Raw genomic sequence first — 26719 nt, 5'->3', positions numbered from 1 at the left:
GCGATAAAAGTTTAATCATAAAGGTGTTCCCTGCAAGGGCTCCAGATCAACTTTGTTTATTTTTAAACTGGCTTGCAAGGCAAATATTTAAATTTCCTCTGACCTATTCGTATGTCTCTCTTGATAAAATAACAACAACAGCAAGTTTGCTCGCATTTGCATAGAGCGTTATTTAATCCAAAATGGAAGATGACGGTACATACAGATACAGTCAACGGAATGAGCTCCATACAGTTACAATGATATCACCATTCCCTTATTAAATATCATACAGCATATCTCACCACCAGCAGTGCGACCCCCCCCAACCCCAACACTTTCCTTTTCCGCGCCCGACGAACATGCACTTTTGATTCAAGTCGGGCAAAGAAGCTGCGCTGTGTGCAAAATACAAATCAAGAAAAATCAAACATTGTGGGAAAAAAAATACACGTTACACATGGTAAATAATCTTTGTGGAATATCAAATTTTAGGAAAGCCCTGCAAAAGAGTCTCATGCTGCCAACATATCGGCTTGTTTTTTTTGCTTGGTGAATACATTTCTATCATCTCTGCCTCACAATACACCATGGATGGTATTGTATATCAACTATCAAGACAGAGAGATTACTACTGTTAATAATTCCTATAGATTAGGAATACATACATCTATTTCAAAGTGCAAGGAAGGCTTTGTAGGAATAGGCTCCGAATGCGGATTAAAAGAGGAACAAACAGCAGATTCATCATTCCCTGTTAGTGAAAAGGCATTTGATGTGGAAAAAGCAGCTTGAGATGAAACACGAGCTACTTGCAGCTTGTCCAAAAGCACATCAATTCTCAAGAAACTTTCTCTATTGTAGCCTATAAGACATTGATTTAAGTGTTCTATACGTTACAGTATATATATGATTTAATCCTCACACGTACACAAATTATTTGATGGTTTCTTTTTCTTGCTCTCTCTTTTTTTTTTTTTTGATGTCAGAGTCTTAAGGAGCACGCAGTGAGAAGTCTACAGTGGGACCTGTAAAGTGGAGGCTGGTTTGTTGCTCTAAAACAAAAAAAATGGTCTCCCATTCTTCCCCCAAAATGTCTCAAGCTGTTTGTTGACACTCCCAAATGAAGTGCACTGTCAAAGTAACTAAATTACACGCTGAGTATTTCACCTAACTTTCCATCTATGAAAGTCAGCCAGCTAAAGCTAACACAGCGGTCGGTAACCCAAAATGGTGAAAGAGCCATATTGGATTAAAAAAAAAAAAACACAAAAAACAAACATGTCTGGGTCTGCAAAAAATGAAAAGCCTTATCATGTAGGCAACGCATGCTGTATGTATCTATATGAGCTTTATTAGCCTACTATCAACATGACTAAGTTGACTACAAATACACGAGGATTCATAATTAAATGCTTTTTTGACGGAAGATCTACTTTTCGATCAACCAACCTCACGCGATCGGCCCGTGACCGCACACGCACAGTATGCTCGTATATTATATTATGAACCATAGTGGCACTCTATGTTTAGTATTTGTACCACTTTGTGGTTGCTTGCAAACCACTTTAGTTTTTTTTCCCCAGGGGGCTGGTGGGGGGATTAAACAATTTAGTTATTTAAACACAGAAACAAGTTACAACCATGTTATGTGGTGCTGGAAGAGATTCACAGCATTTCCATTCATTTCAATGGAGAAAGAGGTAAATAATCTTAAATCAAGGTAAAACTGTATTGCTAACTGATATTTAATAACTGCTTTGGTCATATTGTACTGAACTGCCGGCGACATCTCAGCGCACATTGCCTCTTTTCCATCAGCTCATGGTGTCAATCATTCAGATGCTCACTGAGCTGAAGTCTCACAAGATCTGTCGACTTCCTTTTGAGAACTATTTTGTACCACATTAGGCGCATTCCACTTTGGAGGTTCCACTGTGCCAGACTGGACTTTCAAAATAAAATCATGTTCTTCTTTTCCCATTCTCACACCCAATCAACTCTTAAACGCTCTGCCCTCGGACTTCTTTTTTGTGTACCATGAACACATCACATAATTTTGCATCTAGCAACATTTAGAGGCTTGAGACAAAGGCAATAAAAACAAACAAACCAAAACCCTCACTGGTTAGAATAAGGCTTTGAGGTGTGCAACAATCATGAACATATGAAACAGTGGTTCTTCTTTTGCTTCAAGTCCTTTGGAACATGAGCCTAAAATAAGGTTTTAAATAACGCACACACACAAATGATATTGGACGCAACTCAGCAGCAATGCATGACATCATTGCCATAGAACTTACTAAAAAGATAATAAAAAGGGGGCGCGCTGAGTCGCCAACCCACTCCAAGTCTTTTACGCAATAGTGGTGCGACGCAATGAGTCCATCAAGACTGGTCACTCAATCACTCAGTTAAACGCAAACGGACGCGCACAGAAGGGGACAGATGGATGTTGGACGGATGTGGGACGGGCGTCGGGACAGACGGGTCTTACTTCCTCCTGCCTTCATTGCAGTGTTGGAACTGAGCAAAGCTGAGAAAGACCTGCTCCAGTGAGATCTGGCTCACGCAGTAGTCCTCGATGCGGTACTTCTCTTTGGCTGTCTCCAAGGTGCCAAACACCTTTGCAAGGAAAACAGAGAGGGCGTGGGGTTGAAAAAAAAAAACCTAAAACACACCCATTTCCGAAAATAGCGCTGTCTGTGTAGTCACCCAAACTGTAACTTGCAAAACTCCTCACTAGCTAAATGCTAACATGATGCTAAACGCCAAGGAGGTGCTAACAAAATCGATATTGTGTTGTCATCGAACACAAATATTGGAGCTACAGTCATAGACAGATAATATAATAATAATAATAATAATAATAACTCAGGCGCATTTTCTTCATCGGTTGAAAAAAACGACCTAATATTACTGCGGCTTTGTGAGGAGCTGTGTCCACACGAATCTCGCACATTGAATTGAAACAAGGAATGTGGCAAAATTGTTGAATTCTTGACATTTGATATTATGATGTCATTACTATGTATTTTGAGTCAGTACAATAAGTACACGCAAACACACATACACACACACACTTCACTGTTCACAATACCTGTGCCCAGGTTAGCGTCCTATCCGTCAAATGATAGTGTACCATGCCCTGGTGTTCATCCTTCATTTGACTTCCTGTAAGAGAAGATATATCGAATCTGTGAAGTCATTGCATGTGAAATTACAATGGAGTAAAGCCAAATTCTTTTCATTGATGGTCAGACCTGGGAAGGTGCTTTCGATAAAGTCTTTAAAAAGCTTCAGGTCGCTGTCCTCCAATTCGGCCTCGACGTGCACTTTAGCCAGCAGCGTGTAGCCACTGCCGAATTTGCTCTTCAGGTGCTGCGGACTCCCGAGGCACTTGAACTGCCCGTTGACCATCACGGCCAGTCTGGTGCAGAGCGCCTCGCATTCCTCCATACTAGGGGAAGTATGACACCTCTGTAGATTATTTGGAGTCATTCCCTGAACAACCAGCGACTCCAGTTTTTTTATTTTTATTTTTTTGTTGCTCGGTCTAAAAACTTACTTGTCAAGAAAAGTATCAAATGTAGCCCTTCAGCACAAATGTTTTCCCACCCCTGGGTCGAGGATGAGTACACCCTCACCTATGCGAAGTGATGATGATGGCCTTGCCGGACTCCCGCGTGCGCGTCACAGCGTCCCACAGAAGCCTCCTGGCCACAGGATCCATCCCGGTGGAGGGCTCATCGAGGAAGATGACTGGAGGGCCACCGATAAGAGCCATGCCGGCGCTCAGCTTACGCTTGTTGCCACCGCTGAGTGGCAAATGTTCACAAGTCAGATATCAGCCACTTGTACTTGTTCTTCTGAAAGTGGATTTAAATGTGGCCAAGCAGGGCTTTGCGATTAATTGCTTTGGTAGATTAATTTGAGTTCGTTCAGAACACGTTTACGTAATTCCAAACGCGTCCTTGCTGACATAAAGCAGCTGTAAACAGAGAAGAGACAGTTTACTAAATCCCAGTCATTATTAATATTTTTATTTATTTTAATGCATGGCAAGTGACAGATACCCGCTCAGAAACAACATGAGCGGAATCCTTTTCACATGGTTGTCCTCGGAACAACAAAGAAGCCCCCCCCCCACCCCGGAGTGCAACCACAGGGTCAATCATGCAGAACATTGTCAAGGAGGTGTTTGCAAACTTGCAAAGGTAGTCACTTATTGACATATTTGAAACCTTTGACCTCAGGTATGTGCTTCCAAGCCACAATTGTTTTTGCACAGGTTGCCGTGCCCAGGCATGTGCGCAGACAGCATTTTTTTTTTTTTTTGGTGCTCAAGCACCTGCCCTTTTGCCCTGGATGAGAAAAGTGCCCTGACTGCTGGAGCCTCCTTAAGTTTACTGATTTATTTTTTTGTATAACCGAGCGCACTAACTTTGGATTTTTTCCAAATTATAAGCCGTCATTTGGGTCTTTTTTTTTCTTTTGCGCTTTGTGCTACGAGGCAAAATTTGAGGTATGAGAAAGTTTCAGATACTCTTCCTTCGAATGATGTAATTGTCATGAGATTTATTTTAAAGACACAAAGGAGAAAAAAAAATCTACTAAAACCAAAAATAAGACTTTTGAGGAAAAAAAAGTCTGGGACTTTATTTGAAGGCCGGATCGTCCTTTCCTCAGTCAAACATTGAATTGGATCAACAAACATTGACGGTTTGGCTCACCTGTAGCTGCGCACCAGTTTATCCGCGTGCGGCTCCAACAGCAGAGACCTCAGCACGTTCTCCACGCAGCCCGACACATACTTCTCGGGTATTCCTCGGAGCCTGGCGTACATGCTCAAGGTTTCTCTGCCCGTCATATGGTCCAACACGGCGTCAAATTGAGGACAATATCCAATGCGCTGTTGCACCTGTGAAACAAGAGACAAATGCCTTCAGCGTCGGTGTTTACTGTCCCTTAAATGTATTTTATTATACAAGTGTGAAATTTAATGTGTAGCAATAAAATTGTCTCCAAATCTATCATCTCTTTCTATCTGGTTAGACAGTTACACTGATGATTCTAAAGCTAGCTCAGGTGCTACACATTTTTGCTCTGTCTGTTTGTGACAAACAGATAAACAGTTTGTCAATCATTAGAGAGCTAGTTAAGCAAAGTTAAAAATTCTGAGCGAATTAATACACATCTATCAATCTGTCCATTTACCTAACTACTGTATTCATAAGCTTTCTAGTGCTAAAGCTAGCAAAGGATATTGGGGGGGGGAAAAAAGATTAAAACTTAACAGTGTTGAGCCAATTTCTTCATGCAGTAGAAAAGAACATCCATCCAACAGATGAAAATTCACTTACTTACTCAATGATACAAAGTATTTGGTGCTGAACTGCGTGGTATGTATTGTTGAGCATAATGTGTTGAATGATGGTGAAGCACTACTTTTGTCCCTCAACCCACTCAACAGTTTTTCGGCACCAAAATGCCACAAGATGGTGAGAACACACGAACTTTGTCTAGGCAAAGCTCCTCAGCTCACATCAACATAGTTCCTTGGAACCAAGACACCACAAAACGACGCTTTACTTTTAATAATTTAGCCTGAGCACAAACTCAGCCAATAGGTTTTCAGCAAATAATGGACGATATTTTCCCCAAACCCCTCCCAAGACAATTCTTCAACAGGTGAATGTGCGAATGCCAAAGCACAAATCTGTGCCGGTTGACCGCAACCCAGCTTTGCCATGGCCATCCACCTGACAGCAAATACCTTCTTTATGTCTCTCAAGATGCTATATCCGTCAATGTAGGCGTCCCCAGAGGTCACGCTCTCGTCGCCGGTCAACATCTTGAATGTGGTGGTCTTCCCAGCGCCGTTGAAGCCCAGCAAGCCAAAACACTCTCCTTTACCCACGGCCAAAGACAGGCGGTCCACAGCAAGAAGAGGCTGTCCACTGCCGTAAACCTGAAGAGGATAACAGAAAAATACATCAACAGAATTGGAACGGTAAGGTCAATCAATCCCTCTCTCTTCATCATTTCTTTATGCATGTTAACGTGAAGCCTAAATATTGCACATGGTCATGTTTGGTAACTCTCTTGTATTATACATACAAAAAAAATGTGGCGAGTGAAAATGCATAGGGCCTCGTGACTCTTGGAAAACTCTTGGGGTTGCACACCTTGCTGAGCTCGTGCAGAATAAGGGGGCTGCCGACCATGGACTCCACCATAGGATGGCACTCAAGCACCCGCTTCCTCTCATCTGCAACGTCTCTGTCCTCTGGAAGCAGTGCTGCATCTCCTATCAGGGGGAACTGAAACACAAAAGAGGATAAGAGTGAACCCTAACCATTTCATAAATCTCCACAGGCATTTTACTAGGAATGAAGACAAGTCTCAAATCTTCGAAGGGGCATCAACCCCTTACACATTTGTGCCATTTCGGGCTGTGTCGGGAATAACAGGAGTTGCCTGTGCCTAAATAAAAAGTCCATCCCCTAATAGAAAAGTGATTTGAATGTCCCTCCCCGCCCCCACGATTGCTACCTGCTTTCGCCTCCTGCACAGGGAGGAGAGGAATCGGCGGAAAGAGCGCACACACTGCAGCTCGATGACAAACAGCAGAACGATGAAGACGACGCCTTGTATCGAGAAGGCCACCAGGAAGCGTCCCACGCCAGGCTCGGACATGGAGAAGTAGTTGCGTTGGTACTTGAGATCTGACGGATGGAGAATATGTTCAACCATCAGTTCATGAACTTCAGCTGAAGCGTGCTTGGCGTCTGCAGCAGGGCAACGATCCAAAAGACACCAGCAACTCAATCTTTGAATCACGTAAATAAAATGTTGTAGCGTGACCACAAAAGGCAATTCATGCTCGAAAAGCCACTAGTATTGTTGAGTTAACTCATTCAGTACCAGCCAATTCTGCACCAAGTCTGAAAAGACGTTTAAAAACGTCTTTGGGAGTGAATGAGTTAAAGTAATTCTGGAAGGAAGCATGGGCCAAAAAATGTGAACAATTCTGTGCCGCTCATAGAAAACGGTTGATTTCAGAGAAAGCGCAATGACGTTCATCTTGGGGTTTTTTTGGTAATGTAGAAAGAAAAAAGGGATTGAACAACTTACTTAAGTACTTGCAGATGGCCTGAGTGACTGGGCTGGATGTGCAAAATGAGATTACTTCGTAGTTTTGATAGAACTGAGAGAAGGACATTCCCAGACAATAATTTGGGAAAATCAGGAACACCTTGTCCAGTAAATGGGACAGACTCTGCAGGTTCAACTCTGGGGAAAAACAAAATTACGTTCTGCTCATTAGACCACATAATAATAATAAATACATGACACTCAGCATGATTTTAAAGCAATAACTTATGTAATTTGCCTTTACGATTGTATTGTATTGAATCTTCCCAAACTGTCCTCTCGCTCACCTGGGATGGTCATGATGGTGACTGCCAGGAAGGTGGCGGTGCCGGAGATCATGTTGAAGATGGTGAGGCGGGTGTAAGCGGTGGCGGCGGAGGCGAAGAAGAAGCTGAGGAGGTACATGAGCGGCACCACGGCCCAGCCGTACAGCAGCAGCATCAGCAGCACGTCCACCAGATGGTTGTCCAATACAAAGGCGTCCACGCTGAAGGCCTGGAACACCGCCTGCCAGAGAAATTACGGTGACATAACAGTAAAGTATTCGTCAAGAATGAACCGTGAATATGTGGGGGGGAGGGGGTTTCTTCAAAAGCCCGTGACTGACCAACATGAGGAGGCACGGCAACAGGAAGTTGACCAGGTCCCAGAGTAGCGCCGAGAACCAGAAATTGGACAGGTAGACGCCGCTGACCTTCTGCACGTGCTTGGCCTTGATGGCCGATTCGGTGACGAGCAGTAGTGCAAAGGTGCTGGACAGAGACGCCATCCCGTACATGAGGTTGATGGCGATGATGAAGCCCGTCTTTCCCCTTACAGAAAGAGAGAAAGCGATCATTAGCGAGAAGGAAGGAAATTGATTATTCGCTTTCATTTCAGTTTTGTCTTATTGGACAAAGTATCAACACCACAACTAATTTGCATACAGTGCGAGTTGACCCTGGGCAGCTTCAGACAGGTTGCGCGGCATCGGGTAGTTCCCCGCGTGGATGGAAGCGTTGGGCCCGGCGAGGAGTCTGAACAGAGCGCTGTCCACCATCATGAGAGCCGTGGCGGGCGTGTGGTAGCCTTCGTTGTTGAAGTACGCCGTCGCCTCGGCAAAGTGTTTGCTGCTGCCGCGGAAAGCGGCTCCCACCACGCAGAGCTCGTTAAAGCTGCCGCCTTCTTCCTCTGCCTGGGTCAGGATGTAATGGGTAAAGTCTGAGAGGAGAAAGGATGCGGAAATTGTCAGCAGGGTTGGGAAAGTTACTTACATGAACCGGTGCAAGTTAAATTGATTAACACTTCATCATCATGTGTTGCGTGTCTGATTGGTTGTTTTCCCTCGGGCGCGATGTTCATGATTTATTTTTTATTGAATTTTTTTTAAACGGTTAGAAAAAGGAAAAACATGGTCACGTGTTTAAATACATAGACCATCATCAGTTCCGGGCATCAAAATAGAACGTACATAACATGAACATCCCAGTGAAACGGGTTACAAATCCTGCACTTCCGCATATGTAATGACCTGAACACTGTGCCATATGAGAAGAAAAATAATGAAGTAAAATAAAATAACCATATAATTATAAAAATAATAAACAACAATTCACGATTTTAATTGAAGTACCCAGTAAGTTGGCTCATTTGTCTCTATTTTAGCATAAACCTGACCTCAATGACACTCCAAAAATATATATATAAAAATTAGATAGCTTATTAGAACAGAGATTAATTAATTGCTTATATTTGTTAAAAAATAAAAAGTACTTGGGAAGAGGACCCTGAAAAAAATAATTAAAATCGCATTTACAATATTGAATTAAAAAAAAAGAAAAGTTTTTTTGAGGTCTCATTTCAGGTAACAACCCGCGATGCCGTTTTCACAAAGCTTACCAGTGATGTTGACGAGCTGGCCGTGCTGCTCGAGGAGCTGTGAGCTGTAAACGGTGGCCAGGTTGGCGGCCAAGGCCCCCGCCCCTGTCTGCAGGGCGACGGGAACCCTGGTGGGGCCGTAACGACGCAGCTCCAGTCCCAGCTGAGGAGCGTTCTTGTGGTTGGGAAGTGTGCGCGCCACCAATAACGCCACCACGATGAACACCAAGGGGATGAGAAACTGGGCCACCATCACTTTCCAGTTTCTCCAGCTGTACAATGCCCTCTTCAGGAACATGGCGTAAAACTGCTGCAGGTAAAGTCTTGCCTGATTGGAGGGCGGCACAAGGGGGTAAGCTTTCATTGACAACTCTCCACCGAAGTGCTTTAACTTTATCTTCATCTCACCCCCGTGTTCAGTTTGATGTTGGAACAATCCTCGGAGATGAGAGTGCCGCTGTCGGTAAAATCGGTCACGTCGGTCATGCCGCTGATGCTGCTGGTGTCGTCCGTCGTCCAGTCGTGCGAGCGTCTTTCGTGCTGGTACTGCAGGGCGGGCAGTTGGATTGCCTGGATGTCCAAACTGGAATCTACCAATTTACCCACTCTGAAAACATAACGCAGAAGCTGTTGGTTCAACGCATTTTGGATAATGATGTTGATAACTGAGGTGGTCCGGTGTGCAGTGGTTAGCGCGTCGACCTCACAGTGCAGAGGCACTGGGTTCAATTTAAACTCCGGCCTCCCTGTGTGGAGTTTGCATGTTCTCCCCGTGCCTGCGTGGGTTTTCTCCGGGTGCTCCGGTTTCCTCCCACATTCCAAAAACATGCACGGCAGGCTGATTGAACACTCAAAATTGTCCCTGGGTGTGAGTGTGAGCGCGGATGGTTGTTCGTCTGTATGTGTCGTACTATTGGCTGGCAATCGGTTCAGGGTGTCCCCCGCCTACTGGCGAAGAGAGTGAGACAGTGCGTGGGTGTGTATGTGTGTGTATGTGTGTGTATACACACAAAACCCAGCTAACAAGGGCATGTGCAGGATAAGGCCACAATAACAAACTGACCATTGCTGTTCCCATTATTTCCTCCCTCAAAGAGCAAAACAGATGGTCACGTTTGACATTGGGCATTTCAACAAGCGTGGACAGCCACTGATGGTTTCCCAGCTGCACTTGCGGATAATAAGCCCAGGGCGGGGAAAACATTCGCAGCGCCACCAATTATAATGTGACGTGGCGCGAGCCGAAGCGGCGTGCAACGTTAGCCCACCGCAGAGGGGACACTGTAAATCGTTGCCATAGATACACGCGGACACTAAGTGGGAGGCAGAACTAAGCCGTGTGAAGCAAAATGCTGAGGAACATTTCTGAGTATGACAAGCGGAAAATTTCCTTGGGTATCTGCCGATTTGTCATTTTTATCTAGATGATTGTTGTTTTTTTTGCAGTCATACCAAATTGTCTTTGTTTTTGCTCTAGTACAACAGGTTTTAATTATAATATGTCATTTAATAAAATATTTTGTAATATTCATGAATAAAAGGTTAAGGGCAGCAACAGGTAGATTTTTTTAAAATATCATAATCATTTCATATAATAATAATATAATGAATAAATTAATCTTCAGGTAATATTTTTTTATCACAAATTTCATAAATAAATATTAATAAAAAATATTTTTTACTAAAATTCTGACCTGAGAAACACCTCCTCCATTGTGGTGACAGATGCTCCGTAGCTGGCGATGCCCAACTCCTCTCTGTTCATTTCCAGCTCGGCAAACAGCAGCTCAAACCTGAGAGGAGGAAAAAAAAACAGGAAAGACTATATGAGATTCTTGTTTGAAATTCAGATATCCAAAACAGGATCCGCATGACCAACCTGCTGGTGCTTTCCTTCGGGAGGATGTAAGACAGCTCGGCTCCCGCGCTGCTCTCCAGTGTGGCGTTCGGAACGTACAGGTGAACGAGGCGGGTGATCTCGGACACGTTGCAGAGGGCCTCTTTTACGATCACCATGTGGTAGCCAGCACCTGGGGAGCGCAGGAGTTGAATTAAATTCATGCATTTTTCTAAAGGGCTTGTCCTCAGAATGTTGGCGGCTGAGCTGGAGCATAAGCATCGCCATTTTTTATGGAAATTTCAAGATGAGCTTACAACTGTCCAATTTAAAAAAAGAATGCAAGCATTGACTGTAGTTTTAGGCTGTAATATTGCCAATCACCACCAGATGGCAAACGTGTTAATTGCACTTAAACTGGGTCTTACGCTGCCCTATACTACAATGAGAGAAAGTAGGACTAATATTTATGAGTGAGTTAATTTGGACAAAATTGTTGGTACAGCTCAGTGACGTCAATTAATTATTGTCTGATGCCAACGTACAAAAATCTGAAGGCACGCATCCTCTCATGCTCACCATATTTGTTCTTGAGGAAAAGTGGCGAGCCGCAGCACTGCAGCTCCCCCCCTGCCATGATGGCGATGCGGTCGCCGAGTAGGTCGGCCTCGTCCATGAAGTGCGTGGTGAGGAGGATGGTGCGCCCGCTCTTCTCGCCCTGCAGAAGATCCCACGTGGCGCGTCGGGCCGACGGGTCCATACCAGATGTGGGCTCGTCCAACATGACCACCTGGCTCGCCAAACGTGGAATTCAAATTGAACGAATGGATGGAAAACAAACACGTGAGAGATTGCTAACCTTGGAGTCGCCAATGAGGGCGATGCCAATGGAGAGTTTTCTCTTCATGCCGCCTGACAGCGTCTTGGAGCGAGCGTGTCGCTTGTCTTCAAGTTGGAGGATGCAGATTATTCTGTCCACCTCCTCTGGAGTCTTTTCTTTGGAGAAGCCTTTCAGCTGAATGACACAGCACATTCATCGCATCCTTTCTGAACAAGCATTCACAAACTGCTTGCACTTTGTTGGTTTTAGTGAGGCGTCTGTATAGTCAATTCCAAAAGGTGACGAGCAAAGTTGTGAAAATGAGGCAATATTTGATATTAATATTAGACAAATGCTAACTGTCAAGGCACATTAATTATTAATCAATTGTCAAAAATATCAATATCTCAAAAACTAGAATTAATACAAAGAAAGAGATTCGATCAGCAGCCTGGATTACCCAGAAACCATTATATTACTTTTGGTATGTGGGAAAAAAAAAGAAACATTTGCTGGCCAATGTAACTGTTATTGGGCAGTGGTAAAGCCAACCCCCATCAAAGAACCACAAATAATCCAGAAACGGTTAAACCCTACTACCACGTGTATCAAAAATGTTATAGGAATGAAAACGTTTCTTATTTCAAATCAAATTCGCAATGTGAAAAAAAAATCTAATTAAAAAAAAGTAATTTTATGAGAATATAGCATAATGAGTGCGAGTACCTGCGCATAGAAAAGCAGATGCTCCGTCACGGTCAGATTATCGAATAAAACATCATGCTGGGGACAGAGTCCGAGACTGCGTCGAATCAGAGGCATATCCTGACAGATGTCGTACCCGTTGATGTAGGCCCTCCCGCTGGTTGGGGGGAACAGACCTGTGAAGACAAAGGACGCAGAGTAGGGCTGTAACGGGTCCTCGAGGGTGTCTTTTTTTTTTACCATGTGTTGGTAATTTCTAGCTCTGTTTCAGAAAAAAACAAATCTACCCGTTGCAGATCACTTAATCCATAAATATATTATCATGAAAACCTGATGTGCAAGAGAAAAAAAAAATCGTCAAGAAACACTTTCTTAACAAATGTAATTTAACTACTGAATAAAGTCATTCATGTAACCTGTGTGCATGATTGTGTACATGCTATATGCATGGCCTTCGTGCTTTACGATCCTCTCGGTTATAAGCACTTGACCATCATCTTGTGGCAGCTATACACATTTACAGAGATGCTCCACCCACGTAGCGGGGCTGTGGTGGGTGTAGCTCAATATTTTATACACAGAGAGAGAGAGAGAGAGAGAGAGAGAGAAAGAGAGAGTAAAACTCTAGCAAGCTCATCTTGCGGCAGCGCATATATATAGGAAATGTAACAAGCGGTCACCTGTCAACATGGACAGCGTGGTGGTCTTGCCGGCACCGTTGTGTCCTAACAACACCGTGATTTGCCCTTCAAACATGTTCAGCGTGAGATCCCGCACGGCATTGCGCGTTTTGTTGCCCACTTTGAACTCCTGCCGTGGAATGAGAACAAATTCTAGACAAACAGATATTTCACCCTCTTTAAAAAAAACAAGAAACATCTGAATTGCTGTGTACTGTTCTTGCCTTGGCAAGGTGCTTTATCTTAACCCCAGAGACAACTCCGTTTGGCTCCTCCTCGATAAACTCTCCTTTCAAAGCCTTTTCGGCATCTTCCTCTTCCTCCTTCTCATTCACCAGAGCCATGCGAGGGCTACTGCACCAATACGAAGGCTGCACATGAAAAAAATGACTTAGTCGTCAGACACCTGTGTGTGTGTGTGTGTGTGTGTGTGTGTGTGTGTGTGTGTGTGTGCGTGTGTGTGTGTGTGTGTGTGTGTGTGTGAGCATACCAGTGCAAAGAAGTACGAAGGCAGCGGCACGCCATACTCTCCGGGAAAAACTGCCTCGACATACCAGGCCACAAGGCCGTAGAGTACGGCGTCAAACAGCAGCAAGCCCATCACCTGGGCCAGCGAGAAATCGTCGTCCACGGTCACAGAATCAAACAAGTTACACCACTGGATGCCCGTGCCTGCGTAGGAGAGGAAAAAAAATAGATATGGCATAAATAATGAGTAAATATGGAAAAAGTAGAAAAAAATATATGCCTGCAGCTCTGTAACAGTTTTCGGATTATCATTATGATTAGTTTACTTTTTTTAAAATTCTGAATTAGACCATTATATACATTTTTAGAATTATTTATCACACTAAATGATAGATAAAAGTTAATTCATTCTAATTTACTGATTTCAAATAAAATTCAAACTGGAATGAACTACTATTCGATTAATAAACAACTTCACATATACACGAGGGCCACATATTGGTTTTGAAAATCAATTGTGGCCTTTTCAGCACAAAATTTGGGAGCCTCACCTTTGCCTTCAAACATCCCGAGTAGCTGCGCTCCCATGGCCATGGCCACGTTGGAGATAAGGCAGGCCGACACTTTCTGGGCATGGCTGAGTAGGTCGTAGCGTGGCGACAGGAACAAATAAGGCAGATAGCTCAGGAAATATGTGAAGCCGCCTGCCGCCGCTGCCACGTTGGCTGAAGAAGTAAAATGAAAAAGAAAAAAAAAAAGAGACAGTGAGAAAGGATGCTAAATATCTGTCTGACAATGAGAAATGTGCAAAGACATTTTTCAATTGTTGTCATGGTTACCAAAGAAAATGAATATGCTTATCGGGGGGAAGAAAAGACGGAATAGGGCTTTCGGTCCGAAATACATTTGTAGGATCATTGTGTAATGAAAAAAATATAAAAGACAGCTATGTCATTTTTTTTCCATTGGACACTTATGATTGGTATGAGTGATAAGGGAAAATGGAAAAAAAAATTTGGCCATGCCCCTGAATTTTTATTTATTTAATAAATTAACTGCAAGAGGACAACGTGCATACAACCACCTAAGTACGTGTGCGATTGTGTGTGGACAACAATAGGGTGGACATTTTCTGAGCTCATGGTTGACCTTCGCTTAGCGACATTATTTAGATGTGACTGTGTACTGTTGAACCAATACATATGGAATATTCTGAAAGCTTTTTAATGGGAAGTAACATTTCAGAGAGAACACAGCGACACACCGAAAAGATGAAAATGACCAAACTGCAAGAAGTCTGAATGCAAGACAATTACTGGCAGAACAGAATGAAAGAGCAAGCGCTTCTATTTGCCATGAAAAGAAACTCTCCAAAGAGCTCCCGCGGCTCTGACATTTGGAGTGCGCATGCAAAGTGCGCTGCGAGTCGACATCGCGCCGAGGCAGCTGCTCGCGCTAAACACTGCCAGCACACAACACCTGCAAGACTGAAAACCCTCTACGTCTAATTACAACAGTTGTTATCGAGCATTTTAATTAGCTTTGCAAGCGGGACATCAAACGTGTATTCGGGGGATTGCTATGATATATATTGCATTCACTTGCTTTATTGCCCTCCAGCCACATTGCAACATTCACGAGCAATTTCTGGAGAAAATAAAGGTTTTTATTTCTTATGGTATTGCTTGTTTGAACAGCGGGCACTTATTGCTTCTGCTTTCCATGCGCTGATGGTTTTATTAAAATAGTGGTGAGCAACATTATTTGAGTATTTACCAATATCAAGTATCAATACTCGATAATGCCACTACAGCTTACAATTGTGATGAAAAATGTTAACAGTCTCATCACACATTCAACTTAAATATCGCTAGTAACTCAGCATTTCAGTTCTAAAATGAAACTATGGCGTGACAACTGAATTCATCCATTTTCACACCACACACTTAATCCTCATGCATGACTCCTTCTTGAGCTGCCCAAAAAAGGTATTTTTCAGGCTGCTGATGTGGTATCGGTGTCATAGTGTTGGAGTATTTTGTAATATTGTCATTTCAGGAGAAGAACATTCTAATTGAAAAATTATTAAATTAATCATAACAGTAGGATTACATTCACACACACCAAAAAAAAATAATCATAAATTGACGACCTGGAAGGGTCACAAGCTAATCACAGGAGACAACTATTTATGCTCACATTTCCATGCAGTGAATTATTGACCATTTAAGAGTCTGCATTGAAGCGAACGTCCATGATTTTAAAACACAGAAGAAATTGGAGCCACCCCGGGGAAAAAATAATGCGCAAGCACCAAGAGAAGAAAACTGTGAGGGCGATATGCTGACCACAAGGCCGCCGTGCTAAAATTTGGAATGAAGTGGTCATAAAAAAACGAATCGTCATCAATCAATCATACCCAAATATGCACACACCTCGGGAAAAGAAGGCACTGATCATGAAGCAGAAGTTGATGGTGGCCACGTTGAATATCAGAAAGAAGACAAAGACCAGTGTGGGGTCACTGTAATTCAGGACCGCTCCATTCGGGCTAACCTACAACCATAAAATACACAGAATTATTGTCATTGACCCATTAGAATAACTACAAGTGCACCCAGGCAGTTGCAGCATAGAGTGAGCCTGCTCTTCACCTAGTGGGAGTTACACTTTCAGCGACTCACTTTTGACATAAAAATGTAATCAAAAGGGCTAACTGGGTCGAAACTCACTTGGATGCAGAGGAGTAGAGTGACGAAAAAGACGGAGATGGAGAGGAACAGGAAAAACATAAGGAACCACGCGGTCCAATGGAGCCAGTTGCTGAGTCCCATCATCCTCATGTACTCCTGAGATCCATAAAAAGAGCACGGACAAAACGGCTTAGAATGCATATTGAAATCATCAACTCAGCAACCCCCCCCAAAAAAACAACCCTCCAACATCCACCTTCAGTTTCCGTTCCTTCTCCTGCACCACGGCTCGGACTATGTTGAGGGACGTGTAGGTGAAGCTAAGCACAAGCAGCAGGGGCAGTTGGTTCTGGATGGCCAGGATGAAGACGTCATATATGAAAGGTGGGTACGGAAAGCGGGACAGGACCACTCTGGTTTGTCCCAGAAGCGAGTCGGCTGCGGTTCTGTTGTAAGAGCGCATGATGGCTCGGTCCACGGCGTGCTGCACGGCCAGGAATCCTTCACGGAAATAACCTTCGAAGAAAAGAAGAGCAGATATTGAACAAAGCCATGGTGCATTAAGGAAAAGGGGGCACAGCGTGAGATGTGGAAACATTTTGCTTACATGTCCGACAGTCAGGGAAAGCCGAAGGATACTACACATTAAATTAACAGTAATTCAAGTAACACCATGGCCAAAGAGCTCGTGGAGTGGGATCGTCTGAGTTCAAAGAGCAACAGATTACCAAACGTGATGCATTTTATGGACTGACCGTACCTTCAAATAGATGCTTACCGTGTGAGTCTAAATTATTTTGTGGCAAGCTAACTTTGGAAGGTGCTTAAAAGTGGTTTGATGATGACTTCAATTACTTTCACGCTTGGTAGTTTTGCAACTTAACCAGGCTGTTGTCTTGACCCCACACGGAAATAGAGAAGTCTTGTTTCTTGAGGCTGAAGGAAACTATGGCAACCGTGAACAGTACAATCTTTTGAGGAACTACTGTGCAAGTGACAAAACATCTTGGATTTCTCAACTATGAGAAGAGAAACACACACACTTGGTTTACTAATATACGGTTAACTTTGTTTACGCGTAGCGCACATCTCGTAGTCATCGGCTTCAATGCATCTCGCATACTACCCCCCCCCGAGTTGTGCCCACCACGCTCGAAAACCTCAATTTAGTGCGTGTCCGAATGGCGCGTGAACGCCACGCAGATGTCGCGCTGCTCAGAGGACGCGCCAAGGCTTGACAAGGCGGGGGTCACACCAAACGCGCCGGGTGGCAGTTTCCGTGGAAACGTAGCCTCTTGCGCCAAAAGGCTGCAGAGATGAAGCGAGTCCCAGCTGTTGGTCTAAGGATGTCAAAAGCGACTGACTTTTGCAGGCTACTTCAATTTATGATGAGAAGTCATGATCCAAATGTATTTTAGTCCACCCCCACTCACCCAAAGAAAATGAAGAAGAGGCCTTCATTTGCAAAAATCCAATTTAATTGACCGTTTTAAGCGTTAGCCTAAAGTGGCTTTCTGCAGTCATAATGTAAATTAACGCCAACGTTGTTTTGCTATTACACCTGCAAGAAACGAAGCTGGAAGGAGGCAGGGAAATTGCAGTTTTAAATGCTCTTTTGGAAAAACTCTCTTCCAGACTATATAGGATGGTTAGAAAAAGTCTGCACACCCCTGTTCTCCTGAAGTGGAGACTGAAGAAACCCCCAATGAATCTGGTGTAGTTGAAGCGTGACGGGTTTGAGGCGGTCATTTGAAGTCAGGGTTATGCCACCAAATATCAAATGTTATTCACTTAGAACTGAAACACAAATGTCTTCGGGGCTTAACAAAAATAAATTAACATTGTCGTTCTCATACTTTTGGAACAGACTATAATTTGCAAAAAATGTCAACAACAAAAAAATAATTACTGGCTTTTTTGCTGTTTCATAAAGTTTGGACAAAGTAAAGCGCCCTGAATAAATGCCTACTGCACTTTTTAGAAGCTTTCCTCCAGGACCAATAAAGAGTTGGCACTCCTCAGGCACCGGTTTTGTCAGCAACAAATGGCCGCTTTATTTCTAAACCAGCTCTGGCAGCAGCTCAGTGTGAATATAAAGATAACCATTAGAAGAGAGGCTCTTACCAGGTGTTCCCCCATGCTTGTCGTATTGCTCTCTCGGGCCGGGTAGCTGAAAAAGCGGGTAGAGGCTGAGCGTGTGCCAGTCAAAGTCATTGTTCGGGTTGAGCTCCGACTTTTCTTTGGGCGGAGCGTTGCGAGGGGTGAAGGTGAAGCGCAGGTGGTAGCGGACCTTGTGTGTGTGAAAAAGAAAAATGTCAAGGAACAATTACAACAACAAAAAAACACAAATGCAACTGTAGTGAGGCATAAACATAACAAATTGTTCGGGTGATTACAAAAGAGAGGAAGGCCAATAGTGTGGGTTTGCCATCATCAGCAGTACAGAAACCGTGCATCATATTGCCTTGGCAGTTTTTTGGGACATAAATTCGAGGGATTCACCCCTCTGCTGAAATTTTTGAATAGTCTCAATTTTAGACTATAATCAGTATATTGTTGCTGCACCATTTGTGTTCAAATGTCCGATTCAAACAGCGGACATTTGAACACAAACGATGCAGTAAAACATGTCGACAATATAATTATATTCACAGGGATATGTTCTTTATCCTCTGTGGGAAAAAAAGACTGACATTACTACGGTTTTTAGTGCCGCTGAGTTGCAAAATTCTTCTTCATGTTTTATGTATGTCTGTATTGTACTGCCCCCTAGTGGGCAAACCAGAACAATGTACCACTCAAATTACCCACTTTTTTTTTTTTATCAAAAACTGGCTAAAAGCAAATCAGTCATATAATCATGACTTGGACTTTTAATTGTGTTTTTATTCATGTGTTACTTTGTATATTGTGCGTTTCCCCTCCTTTGTTTCTGTAATCTGCCCGGCGACAACGGGTGGAAATTAGCCTCTGGCTCCAATCCGGTGTGGTGTGTTGACATGCATGCGTCCCACGTATTGTTCATTAACATGCACTGTAACTCATCGACTTCAGTGCAGTGCGAGTGCATTTCGAAGCAAAGACTAAGCATTAAGTGGGAAGTGTTATTTTGTTAATGATGCATATCGTGTGGCGCTTATACCTGAAGGGGCAAAGGCTCATCATTGTGACAACAGGGCTGCTCAAAAACCACAGCGGCCAGGATTTTTCCAGACAGAGGGTCATTCCTCACATAATCCTCAAAGTGCTTTTCCGTCTCAAAGCCATGCACTGTAACAGACGACATTATTTTTATAAAACCAATCTTATCACACACCACGGAAAAAAACAAAACCATTCAAGATGAACCGTGGTATAGCGAGGGATTACTGCAAAATAAAACCATATTCTGCTTTCTTTTTGAATTTTTAGCCACATTTATGTCAGTTCCAGAATTTCTAAAGTCCAATTTACATTCCAACTATCACGCACACATGCAGGTATTCGGATTGCAGCGAGGTCTTTACACACAGGCCGACGGGGTTAAATCTGGGTCAGACCCACTGAATAAACACACGAATGGAGGGAAAGGCACACACAGAAAAAAAAACAGGACAAGCAGCTGCATCGGTTCAAACGTGCCCTTGATACTTGAGCCTGAGGCGAATACTAAAAGGCTCTTTTGTGCGACTATTTGACAGACTGGAAATCCCAAGACAAAATGGATTCAATATTACATTAGAAGGAGATGAAATCATGAATTATACTGAATAGATAAAGCGTGTCTCAAAAGTCACTATCCACTTATTTTTTTCCCCCCGCCTATTTGGTTTTAGGTATTTATCAGAAAGCTACATTCCTTTGCTGTCCCGACTGCAGTTCAGTCCAAAGCAGCCATCTTGGCTTTGCGCAAACGCCTTCTCGAGCAGTTCCGTGTTTTCATCAGTGGGGAAATTAGCAGGCATTCCGCTGCATGGTTTTTTCTCAAGAACAGATCCTGTTTCGACAGACTGACGCTAGCATAAAGCGTACTTTGCGTTTGGGGCACTGTGAGTAAACCTTCTGTAACTGATGCTAAGAACCATGTGAAAAACAAGTTTTCTAATCTAGTCCAGATAAACAGATAGTTCTAATCTAGTATCACACAGCCACGATGGGACCATTTTAAAAATTTGATTTCACCCTTTCATGCACCAATAATGCTAACCTGTAACCTGATTACATTATAGAAGTGGTTTGGGGGAGAAAAAAAAATCTCCCGTGAATAGTAACTATTTATGACCATGTAAACCGGCAGTTATATCAATCACCTTTCGTCTACTTTTACAAACAAATCCAACACTGTTGGACTAACACTGTTGTTGTGTTGGACTGAAAACACAGCACTGTAATCATCTGTGGCTTTCAATGGTTCATGTCCTGGCAAGGCCACTATCAGATATGAGATGATGCATCTCATTTCGCAATATACCACAGAGAGGGGAAAAAAAAACAAACAAACAAAAAAAATTAATCATGAAGACATTTCAAAACCATGACTGTGGCTATTTGAAATATCAAGTCGCCGTTGGAACTACTGTACAGAGAGCAACCAGGCGCATGTACTAATTGTAGACTGTGGGAATGGTGAGGCCGTCTTAATTATTCATTGAGAGATGTGGTAGTGTTTACATGACGACCGGCGGCCACACGCCTCAGTTAATTGTTTGTCAGCGTGCATGCATATGAGGCAAGTGCCACCGCTGAGAAAAAAGATGCAGGCTTCCGCGTGAGCTTTCTTTGTATGAAATGAGAGCAGGGCGTGGCGCGCTTTCTCTCCTAACCTGGTTTGCAGAGAAGCCAGTTTTCCCAGTTTGGAATTAGAATGGTGCCAAGGTAGCAGCGCTCGTTTCCCTTCTCAAGACAGTGGCGCCGGAAGAGCCGCATTGGGCATGTAAACCAATTTCTGTCAGAGGTTAAGATTAGAGAATGTTTTTTTGTTCATTATGCAGGAGCTTGCGTTACAAAGGCCATTGAGTGTTTATTACCATCCCATTCCCTTTTGGTAGATAGTTTCCTACTTGTAACCCCATTGGACATGATGTATCAAGCAATAACTGTATTGTTTATTGCTTTTAAAAATACATTTTCTTTTTCTCTCTTTTTTTAACAAGCAACTGGGTTCCAAAAGGCTGAAATGGAAAAAAATAAATAGCATTTATATCTTGTGCTGTTCATTGTGGATATGGAGCAAACGGAAGAGAGTGATTGACACAAATTGGTATTAAAATTTTATGTTAAATACAGTAGTGTCTCTACTTAAAAAAATTATTAGTTCTGGAAGAAACTTCTGAACTAGAAAATTTTGTAAGGTGCGCTTTGGTACGCTTTCCATGTAAATGCCCTAATCCATTCCAAGAACCCCCAGAATTCAGACATAAATGTTTTTTAAAGCATAAAAATGCATCGAAATATGTAACAAATACATGTTACAGATTAGATTATTGCACAATAAATAAAGAGTTGCGTATAATGTTAAAAACAATGAAAAACTAATAAAAATGATTATTTTTAACTGTGTCTCGTCGTTTTTTTGTCCTCTTTAGTTCATGTTCTCTCTCAGAAGTGGTTTTTGCCTGGCGATTTATGAAGAACTGATCCTAGGACGTTTTTATCTATCGACACACATAGAGACATTCGGTAGAGGTCCCTCTTAGCCAATGGGATGCCAGGAAGATGCTCGGTAATAGCCAGTGGTGGAGCAGCAATACATTTGTTGCGTTCAAGAAAGTCGGAGCTTGGAGTAGCCACCCAAATTACATTTGTACCTTTCGTATCTTAAAATTTCTTTCGTAACAAAAGGGCAATATTTTCCAGTTGAGGTATTTCGTAACTTCAAAATTTGAGTATCAAGAGACGTTCGTAAATAGAGCTACCACTGTATATTTATACTTTTTTAAATTCAAGCAGAGCGTTCCATTTTTTCTCGTTGCTGATAAATATTGAGGCCTTGCTACATTGGTGGTCATGATGGTGAAACTTGGTGAGCCAAGGAATTTTATTTTTTTTAGATAGTAATTGTTGTAAAAGGTTACAGAGCCACTTCTATCGAGAATGGATGGATGGATGGACAGTTGGATGGACAACAAACAGACCCGTTTTCCACCTTGGGGGCCGGGGGGTGCTTGACTACCACCAACCTGAGGCGATGGCCAGGTTGAGTCGCACGTCCTCCGCCACCTGCCGCACGGCGCTGGAGTTGGCCGGCACGTAGGCCAGCTGCAAGTGCCTCAGGGAGTTTTTGGGCAAGGCGCCCACCGCGAAGCTCTCATAGACGGTGGCATTGGGGAAGTCCTTGAACGGCACCTTCTGGCGCAGCACGATGAGGATACCAGAGAAGAGCAGGGGCAAGACGATCTCCACCAGTGTTACCAGGATTTGACGTTTCTGGGGCGTGGTTTGGGGGGAAAGGTGGAGGGGGGGTAGACAGAAATCACGGGATTATTGGTCATGAGTTATTGGTCATGGGTTTGACATAATGAGAGGAAGTCAATTACCGCATTTGAGGCTTCTGAGGAACTAGGTCAAAATGTTAACTTGAGGCTGGAGTGTTCCAGAAATATTTGCTTCTCAGAGAATTTTGCGTAGTTTGTGACATGTTTCGTTATTGAAGCGTATTTACTTCTTGTAAGATTTTCCAAGTGCAAAATATGCTTGGTTCAGTGAATTTTGGGAAACACTACATGAGAAGCAAACCATTTTAGGAAATAGGTAGAGTCGTGGTTGTAGCCTATTTATCCAATTATGGCCATCAACGTTTGCATTATGCCATACAAATGGATCTTGATTAAATGGTAAGCCCCCGCCCAAAAAAAAAAAAAAACAACTTTTCCTTGCTGGAGGTCTCAAATTTCCTATTTCCCAAATGATCTGTAATGCAGGACAAAGTGTGATGGATTAGGTACAACGAGTGGAAAAGAGGTGACCTTCCAGCGAACAGAAAGTGCCAGATAACTATGAGATTTACTCCTTCAAAATATTCAATTAAAGAGATGAAGAGAGGCATGAGAACACTACAAAGTTTCAAATGGGATCCTTTGATCAATACGAATGAAAAGAAAAGGTCCGGGCATCTTTGCGATGCGCCTCCTAACTCATGGCGAAAGCGTTGAAGCTACTTGAAAGTCCATCTAAGTGGGTTTTTGTGATGAGTGATTAGAACACAGAGTGACTTAGCGCAAAGTTAATTCGGTTACGTGAGCACGTTTCAATCAATGCGATTGTGAAACCATTCGGAATTGAAGATAAAATTTGATGGAGCAACAATCATTGCTACGCTAGAAAGCAAACAAGGGGCATATCAAAATATGTACCCCATTGTGCAAAGTTTAACTGATATTGGATGGCCACCAATCAGAAACGTACAAATCCTGACGTGCCAATAGCCTTCAATCGGGTTAAATTTGATACATTATCTTCATGATGTGGACACTACAGAGTTTGATAAATTCCTGCCTCACAATCACATATACAGAGATCCTCTCTCGTTGCCATTTCATGCAGAATCAGATCTATTGATAATCTATGATAATAGTTTAGTGGACAGTGAACCCCGCCGAGTTGCTATTCATACTATACGTTCATCTACAGTGGTTATAAAAAGTCTTCAGTCCATTGCTATTTTTTTTTTACTAAAAAAATTAGACCCACGTTAGGTGTAACAAAACGTTTTACATCATAATGCCATCTACTAACCTATACAACTCAATTGAAAAAATATATATTTTCAAGAGGGGAAGTGAACAACAGAGATGAAGTGGGTGCACAAGTGTGCACACCCTCTTATGACTGGATATGTGACTGTTCAGAATCACATTCAGACTCCTGTTGAATGGGAATAAGCACACACCTGCCACCATTGAAGGGGACTCCTGACACCCCAAAATAAAGTTCAGCTGTTCTAGTAGGCTTTTCCAAAAATCATTTTGCTTTATGAAATAACCCTGGAGGTTTTGGACTAACACTGACTTCTATTTAGAATTGTCCCCCCACAGTCACCTTTTGGAATTATGGCCAAAAAGTTCACTTTTGGTTTCATCGGTCCATAACACATTGCCCTACTTATTTATATTTGAGAGATTACAAGGGTGTTTTTACAAAGTGTAGCCACACTTAGATATTTTTCTGCATTAGATAATAAGGGTTCTGACTCGTCACCGTACCCCTTAGCCCAGACATAAGATGATGACGGACGACTGTTTAATGTACTGAACAGACAGTGCTTGACAAGAAATTTATGCAGCTCCACCAAAAGTGTTCTTAGTAACCTCCCTGACCAGTTGTCTTTGCACTCCATCAATTTTGGAGGGACATCAAGTTCTTGGTAATATGTGACATTTTTTCATGACTTGATGATACCTTGGAAATTGTATTATACCGTTCAGCTGACTGATATTGAATAATGAGACCCTTCCAGCCTTGTGGAAGCTCACTCGGGACCACAGCTTGTGCTGTAAGATGGGATAACAAAAATGGCAGCGAAAGCCAAATACAACATCTGAACTTTATTCTAGGTTAATCAGAGGAATTTTAAATGACACCAGGTTTCTGCCGAGTCCCAGTTAATATGAGTTTGAACTTTGAATATACCCTCGTTAATTCTGAACACATCCACATGCCCAGTTATAAAAAGGTGTGCACTTGTGCCATCACGTTATCTGAGTCTTTATGATGATGTACAGTATTATGGCAAACAAATCCATGTAAACGTGTAAAATATGTTTTATGCTCTGCAGTAGAAATCCAAGTCCAGTCTGCAACAACAGTCTACAACCTCTGTGACCTAAAAACATGCACATATACTTTCACTCATAATTGACACTTGCAACAAATTGCTGCACTTTTCTCCAATTTACCTGGTGAAGGTAGTTTTTCCAGACCAAGAGTCCAAACTGCCGAACGATGGCCATTTTCAAGAGGACTGGACTCCTGTCAGGCAAGTAGCGTTGAAAAAAAAAAGGAGTGAAATGAGCCAAATGTAATAATGTACAAAGTGCAAAACGACATTAATTTAAACGTGAGATTGATTAGACCATTTCAATTTCAACGTGCCATACAGTCAGGTGAGGAATGCTGTCTCGGATTCAGTTTCAAAAAAACAAAAGCGAGAGGTGGAACAGTCCGCTAATGGAGAAAAACAATATTGAAAGGATAGAAATTATTGGTAGGGCGACATATTGAAAGGATAGAAATTATTGGTAGGGCGACAGAAAAATATTCAAGAAGGTAAGAAACAACAAACAACAAACAAACAAGAAAGACAGGCTTGTTTATAAAACGATTTATCTCGTTTAATATTAACGCAATCCATTAAGCATAGCCCCTTAATATTGTTTACGAATTTGTTACTTATATAGTCTTCTCAAGACAGAAAATCCTCCAGACGTTTCCTTGTTGCCAAAGCCCCGACTTCGTTCTCCCTGATTGGCCCATTGCAACTCTCACGCCCTATTGATTGGACAGTTTTTTTTCACAAAGCCAATTTACCGTCATTGTCCCTTTTGATTTTAACCCACTCCTACTCACTTTAATACAATAATTGTTTGCAAATTGGCATATGCTTTATTAGTATTCTGAAGAAATAAACAGAAACGCCTTAAAACGGGAATAGTTTGCTTGTCACCACCTCCGTCTTCTTTGATTGGCCCAGCACGGATTTGAGGCGCTGTGATTGCACGACAAACCTGCTCGTCAAACCCTCAGGCTTCCTGATGAACGTTAAACAAAACTCAGGGTCAGCCTTAATAAATTCATCTAATAACACACCGTCTCGCGTCTTTTCCCAATACAATCATTCTCCGACGTTAATTCCTGGCGTGTCATAAAAAGAAAATGTGAAATTATTACCTCAGTATCGTTATTCTGGCAGGTGAACTTCACAGGCTTACAGTCCCTTTTCCCCGTTCCCTCGTCGGTTTAGCATGAAGAGAATAAAAACATCACAGTGGGTCTTTTTCTTCTTTCTTATGCACAGATCTCCCGTCGTAGCATTAGAATTCGCATTCCCCCAACAACGGGTTTCGCCCTCCAAGCCTGCCAGCCTGCTAGCGAGGCGATGACGGCGCACTAGCTTCCGAGAGCCAGCCAGCTCGCGGATACATCACCAAATTACAGCAGAATAGTCAACAACCCCCCCCCCCCCAAAAAAAAAAACACGTGACACACAGAAAAGCGCCCGGGTCACGTGATTAAGGCGCTCCGACCTAGTGTACAGTATAGATAAATTGTTTTGGACGTAGCAGACATAAGAATCTCTTTGGATTACGTCACCACCGTAGTAAAAACAGGACTCGCACATTATTAATTGGACATTCACAAGTCTCTTCACAGGTGACAAAGGTATTCGCTCTGTACAAATAATTGTGTAAAAATACCGACAGTAACTGATGGTGAATACCTATGCACGTGTGCGTACGTGTGTGTGTTAATGTGTTATGTCAGTCTTGATAACTTGGCACTGCATAAATAACTGAACAAAAAATATTGATTGAAACGCGCTTTATGA

The 26719-nt window shown here is 42.7% G+C and overlaps 1 protein-coding gene across 3 annotated transcripts; it reads right to left on the bottom strand.

The window, feature by feature from the left end:
- Positions 1 to 1789: 1789 nt before the first annotated feature.
- On the bottom strand, positions 1790 to 26350 carry abca3b (ATP-binding cassette, sub-family A (ABC1), member 3b). Of its 3 annotated transcripts, none has more exons than XM_052048901.1 (31): positions 26062 to 26350; positions 25071 to 25143; positions 22356 to 22602; positions 19340 to 19467; positions 18322 to 18487; positions 16454 to 16713; positions 16237 to 16353; positions 15940 to 16060; positions 14056 to 14229; positions 13527 to 13708; positions 13261 to 13407; positions 13037 to 13166; positions 12378 to 12532; positions 11691 to 11846; positions 11411 to 11621; positions 10874 to 11024; positions 10689 to 10787; positions 9403 to 9601; positions 9016 to 9322; positions 8064 to 8337; positions 7745 to 7949; positions 7425 to 7644; positions 7117 to 7275; positions 6535 to 6707; positions 6168 to 6302; positions 5756 to 5950; positions 4713 to 4900; positions 3627 to 3797; positions 3243 to 3439; positions 3080 to 3153; positions 1790 to 2604 (listed from the first exon to the last, which is right to left on the bottom strand). In XM_052048901.1, the coding sequence occupies exons 2-31, from the start codon at positions 25122 to 25124 to the stop codon at positions 2473 to 2475; spliced, it is 5127 nt and encodes a 1708-aa protein (XP_051904861.1). In that variant the 5' UTR covers positions 25125 to 25143; positions 26062 to 26350; the 3' UTR covers positions 1790 to 2472. The 3 variants fall into 3 exon arrangements, with proteins under 3 accessions (XP_051904861.1, XP_051904862.1, XP_051904863.1); XM_052048902.1 differs by lacking the exon at positions 26062 to 26350 and adding an exon at positions 25272 to 25398; XM_052048903.1 differs by lacking the exons at positions 22356 to 22602; positions 25071 to 25143; positions 26062 to 26350 and adding an exon at positions 21000 to 21117.
- Positions 26351 to 26719: the final 369 nt, after the last annotated feature.

Source organism: Hippocampus zosterae, chromosome 17, assembly GCF_025434085.1.
Source record: "Hippocampus zosterae strain Florida chromosome 17, ASM2543408v3, whole genome shotgun sequence".
NCBI lineage: Eukaryota > Metazoa > Chordata > Actinopteri > Syngnathiformes > Syngnathidae > Hippocampus > Hippocampus zosterae.
The sequence above is the reverse complement of the archived record's forward strand: the minus strand, read 5'-3'. Positions and strand labels throughout refer to the sequence as shown.